We start from the raw sequence: 22,262 nt of genomic DNA, 5'->3' as shown, positions 1-22,262 counted from the left end.
TATATGGTGGATTAATCTTTGACCAAAGAGGCAAAAACATGCAATGAGAAACAGACAGTCTTTTCACAAATATGCTGGGAAAATTGGACAGCTACATGCAAAAGAATGAAACCAGACCACTTTCTTATACCATATGCAAAAAGAAACTCAAAATGAGTTAAGGATATAAATGTGAGACCTGAAATCATAAAAATCCTAGAAGAGAGCACAGGCAGTGATTTCTCTGTCTTTGACTATAGCAACATCTTTCTAGAAATGTCTCCTGAGGCAAGGGAAAGAAAAGCAACAAACTATTGGCATGACTTCAAAATAAAAATCTTCTGCACAGCAAAGGAAACAATCAACAAAGCTAAAAGAAAACCTACCGAATGGAAGAAGATATTTGCAAATGACACATCCAATAAAGAGTTCATATCCAAATATATAAAGAATTTGTACAACTAAACACCATAAACACAAATACTCCAATAAAAAAATGAGCAGAAGACATGGACAGACATTCCCCCAAAGAAGACATACAGATGGCGGACAGACACATGAAAAGATGCTCAATGTCACTACTCATCAGGGGAATACAAGCAAACCCACAATGAGATATCCCCTCACACCTGTCAGAAAGGCTAAAATAAAAATCACAAGAAAAAACAAGTGTTGGGGAGGATGTGGAGAAAAAGAATCCGTCGTGCGTCCTCTACTCTAGGAATGCAAACTTGTGCAGCCACTGTGGAAAATAGTATGGAGGTGATTCAAAAAATTAAAATTAGAATTCTCATATAATTCAATAATTCCACTACAAAGTATTTACCCAAAGAATGCAAAAACACTAATTTGAAAAGATACATGCACCCCTATGTTTATTGCAGCATTATTTACAATAGTCAAGTTATGGAAGCAGCCCAAATGCCCATCAAGAGATAAATGGAAAATAGGAAGTGGCATATATACAGAGTGGAATATTAGTCATACAAAAGAATGATCTTGCCATTTGCAACAACATGGATGGATCTAGAGAGTATAACACTAAGTGAAATAATTCAGAGAAAGACAAATAGCATATAATTTTGCTCATATGTGGAATTTAAGAAAAACTACACAAAGAAAAAATAAACAAAAAATAGACTCAATTATAGAGAACTAGTGGTTACAAAAGGAGGGTAAGTGGGGGGATGGAGGAAGTAGTGAAGGGGATTAAGAATACCCTTATCATGATGAACACTGAGTAATAAACAGAATTGTTGAATCACTATATATTTTTAAAAGATTTTACTTATTTATTCATGAGAGACACACAGAGAAAGGCAGAGACATAGGCAGAGGGGAAACAGGCTCCACGCAGGGAGCTGGACATGGGACTTGAACCCGGATCCTGGGATCACACCCTGAGCTAAAGGAAGATGCTCAACCACTGAGCCACCCATGCATCCCAAGTCACTATATTTTATACTTGAAACTAATATAACACTGCATGTTAATTATACTGGAATTAAAATTAAGAATAAATAAAAGCCTATAGGATATCACAGTATTCCAAAAGAATAAAGCTTCATGATCAAGTGAATTTTTCCCATGAATGCACAGATGAACTGATTATTAGGAACTTGATTAAAACATTTCTTCATATTAACAGATCAAAATGAGGATAAAATAATGTCAGTAGATGCTGTAAAAGGCATTGAATAAAGTTTACTTTCATTAGTAATGAACATTCTATGTAAAAAATGAGCTTAGGTGTATATCATTTTATTTTATGTTATTTAAAGATTTTATTTATTGGGACACCTGGGTGGATCAGTGGTTGAGCATCTGCCTTTGGCTCAGGGCATGATCCCGGGACCTGGGATCGAGTTCCGCATTGGGCTCCTTGCATGGAGCCTGCTTCTCCCTCTTTCTGTCTCTACTTCTCTGTGTCTCTCAGGAATGAATAAATAAAATCTTTTTAAAAATAAAGATTTTATTTATCTATTTGACAGAGAATGTGCACAAGCATAAGGAGGGGGAGTGGATGAGAGAGAGGGAGGAGGAGGCTCCCCATGGAGTGGAGCATGACTTGGGCCATATCCCATGACCCCAAGATCATGACCTGAGCCAAATGCAGATGCTCAAACAACTGAGCCACACAGCTCCCTGGTATACTTCATTTTAGAAGGAATTTGAATATATATCCTTTTATGGTATTACACATTATTTGAAATCAAAGGCTCAATCATACTCAACAGTGAAATATTAGAAACATTTACATTACATTCTGAGTTCAGAAAAGATATCTGTTTGCAAAGAGTTAGTTAATGCAATAGAAATTAGAAATAGAAACTAGAATGAAGAGACCTAATTATCGGAAAGGAAATGGTAACTTTATTATTTGTAAATGAATATTATTTTTTGTCTGGAAAACTTAAATCTACTGAAAAGTGATTAAAAGCAATAAGAAATCTGTAAACAAATGAGTGTTATATGCACTTTTTCTATATACTGAGAACTAATTAGAGAATTTATTAAATGTGGTTATAGTTGGGACACCTGGGTGGCTCAGCGGTTGTGCATCTGCCTTTGGCTCAGGGTATGATCCCAGGTCCTGGGATCAAGTACCACATTTGGGGTCCCTACAGGGAGCATGCTTCTCCCTCTGTCTATATCTCTGCCTCTCTCTGTGTGTCTCTTATGAGTAAATAAAGTCATAAAAAAATAAATGCACTTAAAGTTCATAACAGTGCGCTCTCTCAAATGTTCAGTTGTGATGTTAACAGAATATGATCGAAACCAATGCAAGGGGAATATTATACTCCAGTGAGAATCATAGACATCAACATGAATACAAGGAGAAATACACCTAATTCCCAGATGGGAAATTAAAATATTATAAAGATATCAGTTCTTCCTTCCTTGATTCTCACACATTAGTGTTCTTCATAATTCTCTCTGTGAGAGTTTGTCAAAAATAAATATTTCTGGGCTCTGAAGATTTTCGGTAGGTTGGTGGTGGAACAAAAAAACCCCCCCTTTCTAACAAGTATTTTTTGTGATTTTGATGTGATTATTTCATGCACCATATGTTGAGAAACACTCCCCAGAAACATGCTAAAATCAAATGCAATTATAATCAAAATCCATAAGCATCCTGATGGGAAATTAAGATAATTCTGAAGTTTATCCAGAAGAATACATGTGAAAATATTCACAGTAAATATCTGAAAAAATGAAACTGAAAAGCACTGTGGTAGGGTGAGGTTAGAAGATTTAACCTACCTGATACTAAGATAGACAATTAAATCTGATTAATTTATATGTATTGTATTAGCCCAAGCACAAACATCTCAATGAAATAAAGTAGTGAAGAATCAAAATCAAGAATATACGGACATCTTTGTCCTTCTCCGATTGACTTATTTTACTCAGCATTTGGTCTCATTCATTTGGGGAATATAAAAAATAGTGAAAGGGAATAAAGGGGAAAGGAGAAAAAAGGAGTGCGAAATATCAGAAAGGGAGACAGAACATGAAAGGCTCCTAACTCTGGGAAATGAACTAGGAGTGGTGGAAGGGGAGGTGGGTGGGGGGTGGGGGTGACTGGGTGACGGGCACTGAGGGGAGCACTTGATGGGATGAGCACTGGGTGTTATTCTAGATGTTGGCAAATTGAACACCAATAAAAAACAAATTTATATATATATAAAAAGAATACAAGGACATGAATGATACAAGCGTCATCTAAATTAACAGAGAAAGGTGTACGTATTACTTAAAAATGGTGTTAGGATATCTGGGTATCTGTTTGGAAACAAAACACTCTCACAACAATTCTTATTTTTCCCCCAAATACACACGGATTAAATATCTCAGTGTAAGAAAAAATAAAACCGAAGACACCATACTATTACCAGTAGAAAATGTAACTGAGTACTTTCTGTGGGAAAAGACCTACTAAGGATGCCATGAAAACCATAACCATTAAGTTAGGGGGAGGGTATAGTCTATTATAAAACAAGGTAAAAATAAGTGGTTAAGTAAAGAACATACACAGTTAACATATAAACACCAAGTAGGAAACTAGGATATCAAAGAGCTTTTAAGCTTTTAAAAAGAGTAAAAAGAATACCAATGAAAATGATGCAAACAGGATGTTACACAGCCAATTTACAAGTGAAGAAATACAAATGCCCAACCTGTGTAAAGAATGTTCATCTTCACTTAGAGAAACAGAAAATAAATAATACTGTTCCTTTCACAGTAGGTTAGCAAAGGTGAAATAGATTGAAATCATTCACTGTACATTTGAGAATGGGGCAAGCAGATATGAAAAATGTACACATGTAGCATTTATAAAATCTCTCTGGAAGGTGATTTGAAAATATTAAAAATTTACAAAATGGAACTGCCTTTTGTTTCTGAACAATGCTATTTTTGGGACCTTACATTTTGGAAATAATTATAGGTATGTATGAAACTTTGCTTCAAAGGATATTCACATATAGGATTATTTCCAGAATAAAACAATTTACAGTCTAGCAGTAAGTGATGTGCTGAATAAATTCTTGTTTTCCTATATAATATAATCTATACCTTATAGAGAAATGGGTAACAGTACAGATGTGTCATCCTACAGACACAGGTTGAATCCTTTCCCCCTGTTTCTTAGCTCTGTGGCTTTGGCCAGTTGATTTAGCTCCTTTATGCCTGTTGCTTAGTGTGAATTGGACATAACACCACAAAGAATTGGGTATAACACCACAAATTTATAACATGGATGTACAGATTAAGTTGAGAACCTAATGGAAAGTAGTTTGCACAACGTCTGACAGCTACATTGAAAGAAATGGCTGCTGTGATCATGATGCACTAACCTTAAGCCATTAAGGTTAGTAGACCTATGTCTACTAACACATAAGTAGACCTATATTTTCCTTAGAAAGATGTTGCTCACACTGTTGAGTTTAAGAAGTAGGTTGTGGATCCCTGGGTGGCTCAGCGGTTTAGTGCCTGCCTTCGGTCCAGGGCATGATCCTGGAGTGCTGGGATCGAGTCCCATGTCACGCTCCCAGCATGGAGCCTGCTTCTCCCTCTGCCTGTGTCTCTGCCTCTCTCTCTCTCTCTCTCTGTGACTATCATAAATAAATAAAAATTAAAAAAAAAAAAAAAAAAAAAAAAAAAAAAAAAAAAGAAAAAATAATAGAATCTTAAAAAAATAAAAAGTAGGTTGTGAAAATAACATGTATGGGTATAAACCATACATATGTGGTGTGTATATCTGCATGTGTATGTGCATATGCAGGTTGTGTATGTTTCTGTCCCTCTAAAGAGAATTCCATTAAATAATACCCTTACTACCTCAGTGATAAACTTTTAAAAAAAGATTTTATTTATTTATTCATGAGAGACACAGGGAGAGGGGCAGAGACATAGGCAGAGGGAGAAGCAGGCTCCTCACAGGGAGCCCTCACAGGGACTCGATCCCGGGACTCCATGATCACATCCTAGGCGGAGGCATACACTCAACCACTGAGCTACCCAGGTGCCCCTCAGTGATAAACTCTTAACCCACAACAAAAACTTAGCATCCAGGTAAACACTGTACAGCATATTTGAAGACTGATCCTCTATCCCTTAAAGGTAGGATTTTTAGATTGACATACATATGTGTACAGGTGGATAGGGAAGCTGTCCAAACATGAGAGTAATAAAACTTGGGGAAAAGGAAGTGAATAAGATGAAATGTAGTATCTTTTGTATTCTAAAGGCAGCCAAGGATAATTATTTTTCCATAGTCTAAAGATTTCATCTAACTTTGTTCAATTTGCTAATTAATTAAATAATGATGTTATGTTATTGAATTTGTAGGAAAAATGAGGAGGAAAGAATCGGAGATGGGAAAATACAATGAAGAGAATAGAAGTTAGATGAAATCAGGGAACAGAAGCTTAACTTAGAGGATAGAATCTGGAGATGTGGAGAAAAAACAGAAGGAAGAAATACAGGAAGAGATTTGAAAGTATGGCTCTGTCCCCAAATCGAAAGGATAGGGAATGCATCTTTCATCATCTGAGGCCATAATAACATTATTTCTAATATGGCCTTTCCAGAAATTTTCTCTTAGTCACTGTGTCTCACACAGTCACATTGCATACATGGCATTGTTCCTTGTCATATACACACATCACATGTTAGTATACTCACTCTCAGCTTCACAATATCTTATATAAACACACAGACATCCATCACCACAGATACTCACTGAAGTATTTCATACTCTAATTTGCATACCCTCATGGCCACCATATCTTTCACAACAACCAAAGATGTCCCAGAGTGGGTACTGAGCCAACTGGATACTGACCAAGGCTGGGTGTTGTGGGAACCCACATGCCTGACCTTATGTGAAGGATACCACACTATGGGATGTTTGCGCGAGGGCACCTGTAGTGGGCGCTAGTATCCTCTTCAGGGCTAGAAGGCCAGCACTGCCTGTAACTGGACTCACACCACTGTCTGCCCTAACTCACCAGGGGCTTGGAGGCAGCAGTGCTGCCTTCCTAGAAGGCTGTACCACGCAGTCCTGATTCCTTCACATCTCCTAGACCCGGAGAAGACGCAAGAGCAAGGAGCTCTTGACCGGATTCCTTGAAGCAAGATTCCTGTTTCCTTCTAGCCCCTTGCTTGTTCAATGGGAGAGGGTGGGACAAATGCAAGCTGAGGCAAGCAATGCTGCTGAAGGCCTGACCAAGGAGGCAAAGAAAGAATCAGGCAGTTGCTTTTCAACAGTAAGAGGCACAACCTCTGTGATCTCTCTGGAAGGAGCCTCATCCCTGAAGAAGAAAGTCTGGGAAAGCATTTTTGGGCTGGGGTCCTGGAGAAGAGTGGGAATACAATAGTCTCTGGGTGGCTAACAAGCAGCAACATTGATGTGCAAGAAAGCAAATGACAAAACTTACCTTTCCCAATGCCATGCCCACCTCACAACCCCCAATGGGTACTAAGATTCCTATGGCCTGAGGCCCATCACCAGCTTGTCCACTCTCACCTGGAGGCAGAGAGGAGGCAGAAACTGTGCTGCCAGGTCCCTGGTGAAGGATCAAGGATCAAGTGTGGGAGGGAATGATGTCTGCAGCCTCCAGATCCAGTCTGGAAGGACAGCACCGGTTGTGGGTTGGCTCCTAAGCAATGCCTCTCGGGGCTGCACTCCAGTCATCCTAGGAGTCTGACTCCACCCCAAGCCTTTCTGCCTTACTGAATTCCAGGTACAAACTCCAATTCTCCTAGGTCCCACTCCTGAACAGAGAGCATTTTTCCTTCAAGGATCTATTTAAAGCTGAGGTCCTGAGAGTATGTAAATAGGGCATTCCCTGGAGCTTGAGAAGCCCTCAACCTGATTACCTTTCCATCCTCTGAGACATCCTAGGGCACTCGGTGTTCTATTTGAGGTCACAGGCTGAAGTCTCTAACTCATACTAGCACCCTTCGTTCAAACCTTACACCAGTGGTACTCCAGATAGCATCAGCAGATATATCTCAGGGGTTCGCAAGTCATCAAACTTGTGTTTTCACATATATGGTAATTAAATAGAAATGAAAATAAACAGATATTGAATTGTTTGGATGCTAGCTGAGTACTACAACTTTTTTTTTTTTAAGATTTTATTTATTCATGAGAAGGGCAGAGGGAAAAGCAGACTGCAGGGAGCCCCACGCGGGACTCAATCCCCGGTCTCCAGGATCACACCCCGGGCTGCAGGTGGCGCCAAACCGCTGCACCACCGGGGCTGCCAAGTACTACAAGCTTAATTGTAGGGCTAGTGCTTTCATTTTGGTTTATATCTGTTTTGATGTCATATGATTACCTTATGTGGTAGAGTTCAATTTGTTTAGCAAGGTCTTAATATCAACATGATACACTCATCAACATTGCATAAAAGTTTCTATTTAGTTACAACTTTACTACCATTTGGTAGTGTGAAACTCTTCAATTTTGTTAATCCATTAGGTCAAAAAATGGTATGTCCCTCTTAGCTTATTATATGATACTTTAATTACAGTTGAGGATGAGCATAGTTTTATATGCTTATTGATGATTTTCATTTTCTATTTATTCTGTGAAATGACTGTGTATTTCCTTTGTTACTTTTCTTTTATTAGGCCATTCAAATTTTTGTTACTGCTGTGTAAAATCCTTGTATATTATGAAAAATGGGTTGTTTGATTTTGTGTTAAACACAAGTCTTTATTTTTAAAGATTTTATTTATTTATTCATGAGAGCATAGAGAGAGAGAGGCAGAGACACAGGCAGAGGGAGAAACAGGCTCCATGCAGGCTCCCCGATGTGGGACTTGATCCCGGGACCCTGGGATCACACCGTGAGCTGAAGGCAGATGCTTAACCGCTGAGCTACACAGGCATCCCGAAAAACAAGTCTTTTTCTACTTTGCCAGTTGACTTTATGGAGTTTTTTTCTTTAAAGATTTAATTTATTTATTCATGAGAGGCACAAAGAGAGGCAGAGACATAAAAGAGGGGGAACAGGTTCCCTGTGAGAAGCCTGATATGGGAATTGATCCCAGGACCCCTGGGATCATGACCTGAGTCAAAGGCAGGCCCTCAACCACTGAACTACCCAGGTGACCTGCTTTTAGGGACTTTTGTATCATACATTTATAATTTAATCAGTCGTTTTCCTTATGACTTGATTTTGTGCTAAAATTTGAAATGTCTCTGTTGATAACAAGTTATGCTTTTTAAAAATCATTCTGTGGGACATCTGGGTGCCTCAGGAGTTGGGCGTATGCCTTCAGCTCAGGGTGTGATCCTGGAGTCTGGGGATCGAGTCCCCCATCGGGCTCCCTGCATGGAGCCTGCTTCTCCCTCTGCCTGTGTCTTTGCCTCTCTCTCTCTCTCCTCTCTCTCTCTCTCTGTGTGTCTCTCATGAATAAATAAATCTTTAAAAAAAAAAACATCCCGTTTGTCTTCTAAGATTTTCATAGTTTTGCTTACATGTACAGCTTAATTTACATCATGATATATCTAGAATTTATTCTGATGTAAGGAGTGCTTTAGAGATCCGAGCTTTTTCCTCTTAATGGTCATTTAACACCATTTACTGGAAAATTCTCATCAATGTTAAGTGTCTTTTATTAGAGAAATTAAACTCTTGCTAAATTTGATCTATTTTAGCACTCTGTAGATGGTTCCTTTCCTGACTTCGTATTTCTGTACAAGTACCATGCAATTTTATTTCTCCTGGTTTTTGGGTGTGTGTTCTCCGGTGTGGAGAATGGAGTTAATTATATTCCTCAGTATACGATACTTTGCATGATTAGTGATTTTAAAGCCCCTTTCTTGTTTATTATGAATTTGTCTGCATAATATATACCCATACTTCATTCCCACTGACTTTGTAACCGTTTAATGCATGTGATGCTCTTATTTTCCTCACATTTCCAAAAAATGTTTTGTTTGTGGACATATTTTTACTTTACATAAATGATATTGTGTTATATGCCTCTTTGTTTACCTTTTTCACTTAATTGAGTCTTTAAGATCATTTACAATGCCAGGTGTTCATCTAATCCTTCTCCCTACTGCTGTGCAATATCCTTGCTGCACATCTCTTGCATTTTCATTTCTCTCTTCTCCCAGTGAAGGATATCCACATCACACAACACGGTTCCAACACAAATAACAGAACCACAAAGATTACAGGAATATACCATATGACGGTACAATTTTCTGTGTGAGAAAATCTTTGGCTCCCTATTTAGCAATAATTCTTGTATCATAGAATATGCACAGGCATAAGGTGACCCAGTAACACCAGATTCATTCCCAGAATGGCTGCACCTCTCTACATTTTCCCAAATGTAAATGAGTTTTCTTCTCTCTTCTACCTTTTGCCCACACTTTACAGTATCTGACAAATTTCTGCATGCCTCATAGGAGAAAATAGAGGCTTCTTTGTTGTTTCAATTTGTAGACCTTTCAATTCTAATGAATTTCAGTATTGTTTTCTATTCTTGTAAGCCTTTGAAGGTAATTTTTGTGAATTCCCTTATATATCCTCTGGTGTGTGTATGTGTGTGTGTGTGTGTGTGTGTGTATGCACGTGCGTGTGTGTGTGTATGCTTGTGTTTTTCCTGTTAGACATTTCTTCATTTTCTTCCTGCATTTTAGAATTTATTAAGAATTCCTGATATGAAGTTATTTTCTATTTGTTTTACATAACACAAATATATCATCCATTTTTTCCCCTTTTAAACTTTCTTCATAATGTTCTTCATTGAAGACAAATCTCAGATATTGAGGAAATCAAATTCATCAACTGTTTCATTATGGTCTGTGCTTTGGAGATTCCGTCTTCTAGGTCAGAAAGATAGATGTTCCCTTATGTTTTCTTATATAATGTCATTGTTCTATTTTAACTATTAGTTACTTAATCCATTTAGAGTCTACCTTCTGTGTCGTGTAGGTAGAAATGCAGTTTTATTTTTCTCTAGGTAGTAAACTAGTATTTAGCAATACGTTGTAATACACTATTTGCCTTCTTTCAAGGATTTTTGGAAATATCTTTGTTGAACATTAAATTTCACATTAGTCTGTCTATGAGCTCTGAATTCTGTTGCACTTATTAGTCCTTTTTTTTTTTTTTCACCAATGCCACCACTCTTTTCTTTTAGAGGCTTGGCAATATTGCAAATAGAAAAGGAGGAGGTTCTATTTCTAACTGGGTTTTAATTAGTAATTACCAAATGCCTAATGTTGTGCAGCATCCTTTCCTGTTCTTGTCAGCTATTTGTGTATCTATCCTACAGACAAGTCCTTTGTCCATTTTTAAATTGTGTTGTTTATCTTTTTTAGTTTTGAGTTGCAGTAGTTCTTTATATATTTTGGATATGACCCTCTCCCTCTGCTCCTTCTTTTGCTTATTCTCTCTCTCAAATAAATAAATAAAATCTTTTTATAAAAGAATACATTTCCTAATGTCTGGCTTCTTCTACTAAACATCTTTCTGTCTACCTGGTTTCATGTAGTAGTAGTTTATTCTTTCAAAAATATCAAAGTATTGCACTGCATGACTGTATTACAATTTATCCTTTCTACTATCCATGAAATTTATATTGTTTCCACATCGAGCTATTAAAAGTAAGGCTTTTATAAAAATCATCGTTCATATTTATGGTGGATTTAAACACTCCTATCCACAAAGTATGGATACCACAGAGGAGTAAAACTACTGGTTGTAGGAGGGAGGGCATATATTTAAGGTAAGTTTTCAGAGACGCTTCCAAATGGACTTTTTGAATTGATTGTGCCAAGTTAAACTCCCATCAGCAATGTGAAGTACTCCACATCCTCAAACATTTTAATCCATTCTTTTGAGCCTTAATGGATTTCACTATGCTTTTAATTTATGTGTTCTCGTGGCTAATTCCACTGTGTACCTTTTCATATACTTCTTAGTAATTTGTATTTCCTATGCTGTAAAGACTTGTCTAGTCTTTTCCCCATTTTAAAAACTGGAATTTTCTGACTTTTCCTACCTGTAGGAGTTCCTTATGTATTCTGGGCAGTACGTCCATGATTTAGCATCAAGCTATTAAAATAACTATGGGGTGGTGGAAAGGGAGGTGAGCCGGGGATGGGGGTCACTGGGTGACGGGCACTGAGGGGGGCACTTGATGGGATGAGCACTGGGTGTTATGCTATATGTTGGCAAATTGAATTCCAATAAAAAAATAATAGCCATTCTAAAAAATAACTATGTGTATAAGGAGAAACCAAGAAAATAGGGTTAAAATGTTAATAATCGTAGAATCTTTTATTATCTGGGGCACATCATATTCACATTGTTCAAATTATGAAGTTCTTAAAAATCATATATATAATACATAATACAACGGGGTTGCAACCTAGAACCTAGAAACCCATTACTTCATTGCAACAATACAACACTTCCCAAAAAAGAAGGCAGGTAAGCAGAACTAATAATGGGGTCCATAAATGGAGATGTGAGTGCTAACTGCATGTTATTTTCTGTCTTCCTTATAATCATTTGGGAACCTCTAAAAGAAACAGAACTCAAGATCCACCCTAATGATTCAGAATTCTCCTGAGACTTCACCCACTGCAGAGACTGCTCCAAGTATCCTTCTGGTGACCTCATTTAAATGGAACTATAGTTGCACAGCATGCCTTGATGTCAATAACACATTTGGTGGCAACAGAAGGACAGCAGAGTTGTGGGGATTCCCCTTTCTGCCTTGTCTTTGATCTTGGCTTCAGAGATTTTATGGAACTCTTTGACCCAGATAACTTATGACTAGATGCTCACACTCTTTTTTGCTCTCCACTCTGCCCACTAACATGCTAATGTGATCTTTTTTCCTTCCTCAGATGAGAAAATGGGGGTAAGATTATTAGAGAGATGGAAAGAGAAGGCACATGGTGAACAAAGGTAATAATATGGCATACATTGTGAGAGAATTGGTATCAATCTTTTCATAAATTTGGCTTTTAAAATTCAACTAATTTTGTTGAAACAATCTGATCCTTAGGGGTAGAACTCTCTTATAGATCTAGCCAAGGTGTTTTCCATAGTGGGTCTACCTTATCAAACCATAATTGCAATGCCAAATTCCTTGTGAAGAAGAATCATAGTCCTCACCTAGAGAGGACTTAAGTAGAACTTCCATGGAATCAGTACTTGTCCTCTGAGTGGGGATGTTTATGCCTTGTTGAGCTGGGCTTGGAAGACAGGAAGTGGGTATGTATTATAGAGACTAGGTGATTTTTAGCACACAAGATTTTGTAATCAGAACTGAAATTTAGTATTTTCTCTTGGTTCCTATGGACTCCCTCAGAATCTTCTTCCTAAACAAAACATCAGATGAGAAAATGCATGGCTCCGTGACCCTATCATCTTGTTTGATTTCTCATAAATGTCATTATTAGAGAAATGAACTTAAAGTTGACATTCAATCTCTTGAAAAGGCAGAATGATGTGAGAGAAAGGTTGACAGCACACATGATTTCCTTTCAGAAGCTTCCTGACTCTGGGGGCAGGTTCACAGTCACTTGGGGGAACATTTTCTCCTCCACATTTGCATTAGAGAATAATATGGTTTTAAAAGCAAATTTGGACTTGACAGGGGTGTAGTCTTCTACTATTGTGCCAGAGTTGGTGAGAGCTCCTACATCTGACAGATCACAAGTCACACTCATCCCTGACTCAGATAGATCTCTGTCTTCTGATATTCTGGCTCAGGTGAAATCAGCTCAGAAAATGTGTGTTGTACACTTATTCTGGACCAATTTATTCTATGCTGTGAAAAAAGTTGAGTCAGATGCGGTCCTTGCACTTATTACACTCACAGAGAAAGAAAATAAATCCAATGTAAAGTTATCAGCCATGATAAAAGTACACGAGGCTCAAGGTACACTAATGTATCTAGTCTCTAGACTAGATGTGTTGACTTGTATATGTCTACATGTATTGGGAGTGAGTGGGAGTGGGGGATGGGAAACATGTGTGGGTCAGAAAGAAAGGTGTTCCTGAGTAATATGCTTCCTAAATGGAATCATTAAAAACCTATAGTTATTAGTTGGATGAAGGTATAGAAATCAGCAAAATCCTGCAGCTGCCCGTCTGTTAGGTTAACCACTGATTATAAGCATCACTTAAAACTTTGGGAAAAGTGTTCAGTTTTATGGTATCTCTATTCATCAAAACTGAGAATATTTGCTTGTCCTTTAATTTTCCCTGAGATTAGAGACATGCAATAATTTCTACTCTGGGACGGGTGTGAACTGTGGTGGAGAGAGTAACAAAGTCTAAAGCATTTGGGGAGACTCTAAGAACTAACCAAGTAATACCTTCCATCAGATGAAAGGAAATTCCCAAAGTACCGTTCTTAAAACAGGGTGTGGTCTCAAAATGTATTTTTATGTCAGCTACTTCAGCAATAGACTACATTTTTCTTTAGAAGCTGTTCTTTTTAAGTTTGATTTAAGTAACTGTTAGGTCATACAGACTCACTTGACCCAGTATATTCATTCATTAAGCTATTATTTGCCACGAATCTATGATATTTCTGGGACCACACTGCTACTGAGGATGAAATATGACTATAGTTTGGGTATTTGTATCTGAGGTTCTTTGACTTCAGGGCCTGGTTCTTTTTTCTGTATCCCCAGTACCAATAATGTGCTTGGCCAATGTCTTTTGATCTACAAAGAAGCTGACTGAATATTCAAAGTATCATGAATGTTCAAGAAAGTGATAGTAAACCTAGTAGTGGGCATACCTCTGAATAAAGGGATTATGCCCAGCAAAAATCAGTGAGGAAAAAAATTCAATGCGTCCTAACTATGTGGCAGGGAAAATGGCTGGAAAGGTGGCCTAGGGTTAGATAAGGGAACCCTCAAAGAATGTCAGCTAGAGATGTGGTTGCTTATATTAATGTTTTATTGATTCATGCTTTCTTACAATGATGAATTGGAACCCTTCATCGCTTTGACTCATAGATCTATCCAGATGCCTAAGACCCCATTATCAGATAACATAGAATGTGATAATGTCTTTTTGAGAAAACGGGGCATTTCTTTAGCCTAGGAAACGCTTTTTTAAGATTTTATTTATTTATTTGACTAGACAGAAAGCGAGAGCGAAAGCAGGGGCAGGGAAGAGAAGCAGGCTCCATGCAGAGCAGGGAGTCCAACGTGGGGCTGGATCCCATGACCCTGGATCATGACCTGAGCTGAAGGCAGATGCTTCCCTGACTGAACCACCGAGGTACCCCTAGCCTAGGACTTCTTAAGTTGAACTTTAGAGTGCTCTTCAATTAAGATGTGAATGCTATTTCTTTATTTCTTCTTTACTCTAACTGGAATTCAAAATGTCCTGCTTGTTTGAATGTTGGTATCTAAGCCAAACTATCATTAGCAGTATCCATGACTTCATCACCAACAGAAATCACAGGTATTTTTATATCACGTTGTAGTTGTTGAAGATACCTACAAATATCCTTTATGCTCATTAATTTTCTAATTAAGATCATTATTAGACCTGCCACAATACTTTGATATTTAATTCATTAATAAAGAAGCACATGTATCATTATATTATATATTTGCTTCCTAAAACTATTGTAATAAACTCTATGTGAATATTACTGGTCTTCTTGGCAACCCTATACATTTTATGTGATGCATTTGAACCATTATTTTGAGACACCTTTACCAAGTAGATAAAGGGCCAAAAGCTTAAACTTTGTATAGGGCCTTAATCTTTAGACTTTAGATTGTTCTCCCTTCTTTTTGAACCATTTCATGAAATTTTATTATTACTCCCCAAGTCTTGCAAATCTCTCTACACATAATGAAAGTCTTCCACCCTCCACCCTCTCAGTTTTATTGAGAAATAATTGACATACATCACTGTGTAAGTTCAAGGAATATAGCATGATGGCCTGATTTACATATATTGTGATATGATTACCATTACCATAGTAGGTTCAACTCATATCCATCTTCTCTTATAGAGAAACAAGAAAAAAAGAAAAGAAAAAAAAAGGAAAAGGAAAAATATTCTTCTGATGAGAACTTAGAAGTACTCTCTTAACAACTTTCTAATATACTATAAAGTAGTCTTAGCTGTAGCCGTCATGGTCTACATTCTTTCCCTAGTATATATCTATCTTATAACTAGAAGTTGTAGTTTTTGGTCCCCCTCCTCCAAAATGTCCTCCCCATACCCTCTGCCTCTGGTAACAAGTCTGATCACCTTTTCTACTATTTTTGTTTTTTATTTGTTTTCTTTCAGGACCTACACTTAAGTCTAATCCATTGGAAATTAATTTTTGAGAGTGGTATAAGAGGTGAGTCTGGTTTCAATCTATTGCATGTGACTATCCAATTACGCCAACACCATTTATCAAACAGACTATCATTCCTTCATTGAGCATTCTTTGTTCCCCTGTCCAGTGTTATTTGTCTCCATATGTTTGAGTTTATTTACGTATTCTCCATTATGTTCCATTGGTTTATTTGTTTGTATTTATGCCAATGCCATAATGTTTTGATGATAGGTTTATAATATAGCTAGAAATCAGGAAGTGTGATGCCTCCTGCTTTGTTCTTCTTTCTCAGATTTCTTTGGCGATTTGCAGTTTTTCGTGGTTCCATATAAACTTGAGGAGTGTTTCATTTACTTCTGTAAATTGCCATTGGACTCTTGATAAGGACAGCATTGAATCTATAGCTAGGTTTTGGTGGTACTGACATTTGTTAATTCTTCTAAACATGAACATGAGATAGCTTTCCATTTCTTTTTGTCTTGGATTTCTTTCATCAATGTCTTGTAGTTTTCATCATAGAGCACTTACATCTCCTTACATTTATTCCAAATTATTTTATTGTTTTTGATGATACTACAAATGGGATTGATTTGTTTTTTAGAAACTGTGTTGATGGTGTATAGAAATGCTACTGATTTTGTTGATTTTGGATCCTGCAACTTTACTGAATTCATTAATTAGATCTAACAGGTTTTCTTCTTTTGATTGAGTCTTTAGGATTTTCTGCATGTCAAATTTTATCATTTGCAAATACAGACAGTTTCGATTGTTATACCTTTTACTTTTCTTCCCTGATTGCTCTGGCCAGGACCTCTAGTATTATGTTGACTAGAGTAGTGAAAGTGGGCAACTTTGTCTTGTTCCTGATCCTAGAGGAAAAGCTTTTCAATTGTTCACCATCAACTATGACAATAATTGTGGGCTGTCAAATCATGGCCTTTATTATACTGAGATATGTTCCTTCTATGAATGATATGTTGAGTTTTCATCACAAATGGGTGTTGAATTTGGTCAAATCTTTTTTTTCTGTGCCTATTGAGATGATCATATGATTCTTTTCTTTCATTCTATTAATGTGATGGGAGGTGTGCCACCGGCCAAAAACAGTTGGGTTAGGACTTCTGTCTTAGTTCCCTACCGAAGTGAGGTTGTAGGATGGGCCCCGTGGCTGCCTGGATTCTCTGGTCAGGCTTTTTAGAGGATGAAGACTGGGTACTATATTTAGTAATAATATATGAAAGAGCCTCCCTGCTCTGGCAGGGCAGCAAGACAGAACCCAAAGCCTGTACAGCTCTTATTTAAGGACCCCAATCCGTCCTTCAGAAGGTTTACTGAATTCCCTGGCCAAGTGATGTTATCAGTTTTGCTCTACAGATGAGGGAAGCTACAGTTGTGCTCTCTTCTCTAGTGCCACTGTATATAGGGCCGTTGGATGGGCTAGGCAGTTTCAATGTGCTGTGGTGAGGTTCTGTGGTTGCACAAGCTGAAGGCTGTATTCAGTGATGAGTAGAGCTACACAAGATTTCTTGCCTGAGCACAGTGGGAAAGCAGCTCTAAAGCTGGCTAATTTCTGTTCTCTTGTCTTGACCCACCCTAAGCTTCCTGATGGAACAGAGCCACTGGCTTTGCTCTGCAAACTCTCAGTTCTGTGCACCTGCCTCTTAGCTTGAATGTCCCTGGGATGCACTGCCCTAGGAGCTGTCACCAGTCCTTCCAATCAGATGAAGCCAGGAGATCCTCTTGACAGTGAGTGGGGCGATGCCCTAGTTTCCTTGCCTAGGTGGGAGTTGAGTCATTTCAGGCTACTCTCAGTTTCCCAGGCAGGTTCTCCAGTTAGGAGGGGCTGGGATTTACCTTCAGTCTAGGCTATGAATTAATGCCTCTGCCTGTATGTAGCACAGGAATGTTCCTCTGGTACTGGCTTTTCTCTGGGTGTAATCAGCTCTTCCCACTGACCTCTCAGCTAGAGCTCTGCTCGGCTGTACTGCTTCAGGAGTTATCCTCAGCCCTTCTGGTCAGATGAGGCCAGCAGACACTCTTCACAGCAGGCAGGGTTGTGATTCAGCTCACTGTCTGCATCTGGGAAACCAGTCTCTGAGGTTAGTAAAACTCCTTTGAGGATCTGAATCAAGCAGCTCTGCACCCCACCTTGTTCCTTGGCCAGAGTACATATCTGAGCTAGTCCTGCATATGAGCAAAGCTACAGGTTGGGATTAGTCCTTGGGCACAGCAGGTATGAATTTTGTTCTGCCAAGATCTGTATGCTGATTGTTGCAAGCCTCTCTCCCTTCTCTATCACAATCAGATTCCAGTGGTAGAGCCCCATTGACTCCCCTGCAGTCCCTATAGTTTGGGGTCAGAGCAGGGCCTCCTGCAAAGCACTCACAATGCTGGGGCAGCGCAGATCATCTCCCCTGGGTTTTCTTTTCTTATTTAGAGAACTAGAAAGCTCAGTGGAGGCCTGTCCACATGATGTTGCACCGGCCTGGGTGAAGGACAATGCATTCAACGTGTAGTTGCTTCTTTTACCTTTCTAATGCCATCTCTCTTGGTCTCTGTGGTGCAGGTTGCTTCTTAGTGGTGTTTTATTCTGGAATAGTTGTTGTTTCTTTTTCCTGTGAGAGGGAACAAAGTCAGGAACAACCAATGTTTCCGCCTTAGACACAGAGAATCTGACAGGCTTCTTAAGCAACTCTACTAAACCATAAGGTCAAGTTTTAAATTTAATTAATTAATGATAATTGATCAAATAAATCACCACATCATGTCTATAAAAGGTCACAAAAATGCTAAAGATTTAGTTTTAAGAGGAGTTTTTATTTTCTGGGAAGAAGAGACACGTAATGCAAGGCAATGAGAGCTGATGGGCTAGAGGTGGTGCATTAGTGCTGTGTAGTCTGCACACAGAAAATTAGTCAACCTGGTGGCTTCAAGTGGAAATGCTGTCATAGTGTGTCTGCCATTTTGGAAGTTTTTGATGGTTAAGATTGATATTTGGGAGTTCCATCCGAAGCCGTGGGTGCGATTACCAAAGAGATGATGGCATACTAGCCCATTACTTCTTGATTTGCCAGCTCTTTCAAAACAAGTTATTTTGTCCAAGAAAATGTCAGTTCTTTAAGATACTTTGGCCCTTTTTCATTTTTTATATCTTAGTGACTGTCTTTTCAGGGAAGAGACAACAGTCATATGCCCAAAGAATAAATAAAAAATCTATGCCAGCATAAAATGGGGGAGGTGTGGCAATAACAGCATAGGACTCAAATTTCTAGTTGATAATAAAGTGAAATTCTATGCCATAACTTACAGATTAATCAAATCTCTTTAATTATTAGATATTCAGAATAAGAAGATTCTTTTGATCTACTCTACACTTACTAAGAATGAAGGCGCCAGCTTAAAAGTACGAAGTTTTACAACACTGAAAATGTTCCAACTAAAGCAGCATGATCATTTTTATAACAAGGGGAGTTTTGGAATGGTTGATAGTGATTGAGAGCAATTCAAACGGCCTCCAAATCTGAGGTTCTATGGACCTATGTTTAGCATGTAGACTTCTTCCTGAAACAACAAAGTATGAGAGCAGCAAATCAGACGCAGGTGACAGAGTTCCTCCTCCTGGGACTCTCTGATGACCCCCACACTCAGAAGCTCCTATTTATTTTATTCCTGGGTGTCTACCTGGTTACTGTGCTTGCAAATCTGCTTCTCATGCACCTTGTTCAGGCTGACTCTCGGCTTCACACACCTATGTATTTTTTCCTCTGCAACTTATCTTTGGCTGACCTCTGTTTTTCTACCAACATTGTTCCTCAGGCCCTGGTTCATCTGCTATCCAGGAAAAAGATCATTTCATTCACACGTTGTGCAGCTCAGCTTTTACTCTTCCTCATTTTTGGGGGTACACAGTGTGCCTTGCTGGCAGTGATGTCCTATGATCGATACGTGGCCATCTGCAACCCTTTGCATTACCCTAGCATTATGACTTGGAGGGTGTGTGTTCAGCTGGCTGCGGGATCATGGACCAGTGGCATTCTGGTGTCTGTGGTAGATACCACTTTTATACTAAGGCTACCCTACCGAGGCAGCAATAGTATTGCTCATTTTTTTTGTGAGGCCCCTGCACTCTTGATCCTGGCATCCACAGACACCCACACTTCAGAGATGGCCATTTTCCTCATGGGTGTCATAATTCTCCTCATACCTGTCTCCCTAACTCTAGTATCCTATGGCCACATCATAGTGACTGTGGTCAGGATGAAGTCATCTGTGAGGAGGCTCAAGGCATTCTCTACCTGTGGTTCCCACCTCATGGTGGTCATCCTCTTTTATGGGTCAGGAATTGTCACTTACATGACACCTAAGTCTTCCAAAGAACAGAAAAAACTGGTGTCTGTGTTCTATGCGATGGTGACACCCATGCTCAATCCCCTCATCTATAGCTTGAGGAACAAGGATGTGAAGGGAGCTCTGAGGAAAGTGGCCACAAGGAATTTCCCATGCAGGCTTGAAATCTCCCACTGAACGTGAGACCCTTTAACTCCCTACCTATACAAACTACTGAGTAATTTCCTCAGCAATCTTGGAATTTGGTTAGATCCTCATCCTGGGACCTTGCTGTCGACCTACCCTCCATCCTTCATCCAGTACTTCCTTTGTAGAAGAAGGACAATAATTCATGGACCCACAGAAGGAGGGTCTGCTTCCTTCTGGTTGGTCTTTTGGCTCCTAAGAGTTAGGAAATCTTATAAGAAACATGCACATTTTATAAATCCTGGGACCAGTGAAATCCATCTGTTTAAAATCATACATGGTATATTATTATGAATCTATCCCAGATCATGCTCCAACTCTTATTTTTAGATATTTCTGAATTTATTTCATCAAATAACCAATAAATAAACAATCAGTACCTAATCACTTACTATAAGCAAGGTGCCACATGTATGTGTTCCTGCACATGTGCATGCATGTGTGTTTGAAGTGGGTAGTGAAGAGCATGAGTACAAAGAAGACGTATATATGGTTTCTGCTGTCCTTCTCACATTCTTATGAGGTACGTGGAGATTTTATCTATCAGATAAAGGTAAAGACAGGATTTTGGAAACTAACAACACATAGTGGCATCCCAGGGCTACCAAGTGAGAAAGCAGTTGGTACCACTCTGGGCCTGAAAGACAACTAGGACTTGAACAGGATACCTGAATATAGAATGCCATGAGACAGGAGTTGTGGACTTAGTTATATGGCAGTGAGAAAGACACAGGAATAATTTTTTCAAGCTCATTCTCTACCTATCTTCTGATTTCCTGTTACCGTATTCCAAAAATAAATAAATAAATAATCAAGGATAACCTCCCACTTGAAGATATTTATTTTAATTCTAAGCATAAAGTCCTATTCTGGTGTAAGGTAACATATTTAGAGTTCCTGGGGATTTGGACATGGACATCTTTGGGGGACCATTATTCTGCTTACCACATAAGGACGAGTAAAATGAATGTGAAGGCATGATTAAAGTTTGGCTAAAATCAGAGATTTAAATGTATAATGGTGCCAATACAATTAGTTGTCTGATTGCTATCATCCAAACAGAACCCCATAATCTACCTTTTAATGTGCAAATTCTTACTCAGATCACTGCTATTCACTCAATGGTATTTTTCAAGATTGAGGGGGTGGTAGGTGTGTGCTATGAATTGTTTGTGATGAGGCTGACCTTTATGAAAGTCATAATAATGCAGCCAGACAAAATTTAAATTTTCACTTGTAAGTATTGCCAGGAAACAGGCTCAAAACCCAGTGAGACCAGGGAGATGGAAAAGGCACAAAGCAAGACAGAGAATGCCGAGATCTTCTCTCCTACCTCTCATAGATGCGAGGTTTCTGACCATGTGCCTTCAAAGGTCCCCTGAAGCCCTGAGCCTACTATCTAATTGAACAAGATAAGTTTTGGTTGCAGTCACTTCACTAAAGGTCCAGAGTTTTTAATGGAACAATCTTGTAAGGTTTCTTTCAATACATGACGTTCATTGTAAGGTAAAGGACTCTGAAGCTCTATGGGACATGACCTTGACTTGCAAGCAATTGATTGCTACAAACTCCATTTCTTTCTAGCATCATGAAAACAGATCTTCTGATATGAACCCATCTGTTATTATTTAATAAAAAGTACAGGGGCACCTGGGTGGCTCAGTTGATTTAGTATCTTTCTTAGGCTCAGGCTGCAATCCTAGGGGTGGGGAGCCTCTTCCCCCTCTCTCTAACTGCCGCTCTCCCTGATTCTGGCCTCTATGTAAAATAAATTAATAAAATCATTTAAAAATGTAAAGAGACTGGACTTGAGCCAATACGTTTCCTACACTCATATTCTTTCAGGAAATACTTATTGAGAATCTAATTTGTGGCAGATAGTGTACTAGCAGTTG

The 22,262-nt window shown here is 38.6% G+C and overlaps 3 protein-coding genes across 14 annotated transcripts in view; 2 read left to right on the top strand and 1 right to left on the bottom strand.

Annotated features, from left to right (window-relative positions):
• Nucleotides 1–22,262, bottom strand: part of ZNF215 (zinc finger protein 215) — a 219,763-nt gene that overhangs the window by 58,192 nt on the left and 139,309 nt on the right. The window lies entirely within an intron of this gene.
• Nucleotides 14,703–21,096, top strand: LOC112667949 (olfactory receptor 2D2). The gene is made up of 3 exons (XM_025460008.3): nt 14,703–14,771; nt 15,801–15,855; nt 19,170–21,096. The coding sequence occupies exon 3, from the start codon at nt 19,411–19,413 to the stop codon at nt 20,356–20,358; it is 948 nt and encodes a 315-aa protein (XP_025315793.1). The 5' UTR covers nt 14,703–14,771; nt 15,801–15,855; nt 19,170–19,410; the 3' UTR covers nt 20,359–21,096.
• The window catches only part of LOC125752111 (olfactory receptor 2D2-like), a 57,787-nt gene continuing 50,227 nt past the window's right edge, over nt 14,703–22,262 (top strand). Inside the window, exons 1-2 of the mRNA XM_049098687.1 lie at nt 14,703–14,771; nt 15,801–15,855. The gene's annotated coding sequence lies outside the window, so the exon portion shown is untranslated. The remainder of the gene's footprint in view (nt 14,772–15,800; nt 15,856–22,262) is intronic.

The sequence above is a fragment of the Canis lupus genome, chromosome 21 (genome assembly GCF_003254725.2).
Source record: "Canis lupus dingo isolate Sandy chromosome 21, ASM325472v2, whole genome shotgun sequence".
Classification (NCBI taxonomy): domain Eukaryota; kingdom Metazoa; phylum Chordata; class Mammalia; order Carnivora; family Canidae; genus Canis; species Canis lupus.
Note: the sequence above shows the minus strand (reverse complement) of the source record. Positions and strands in the feature narration are given on the sequence as shown.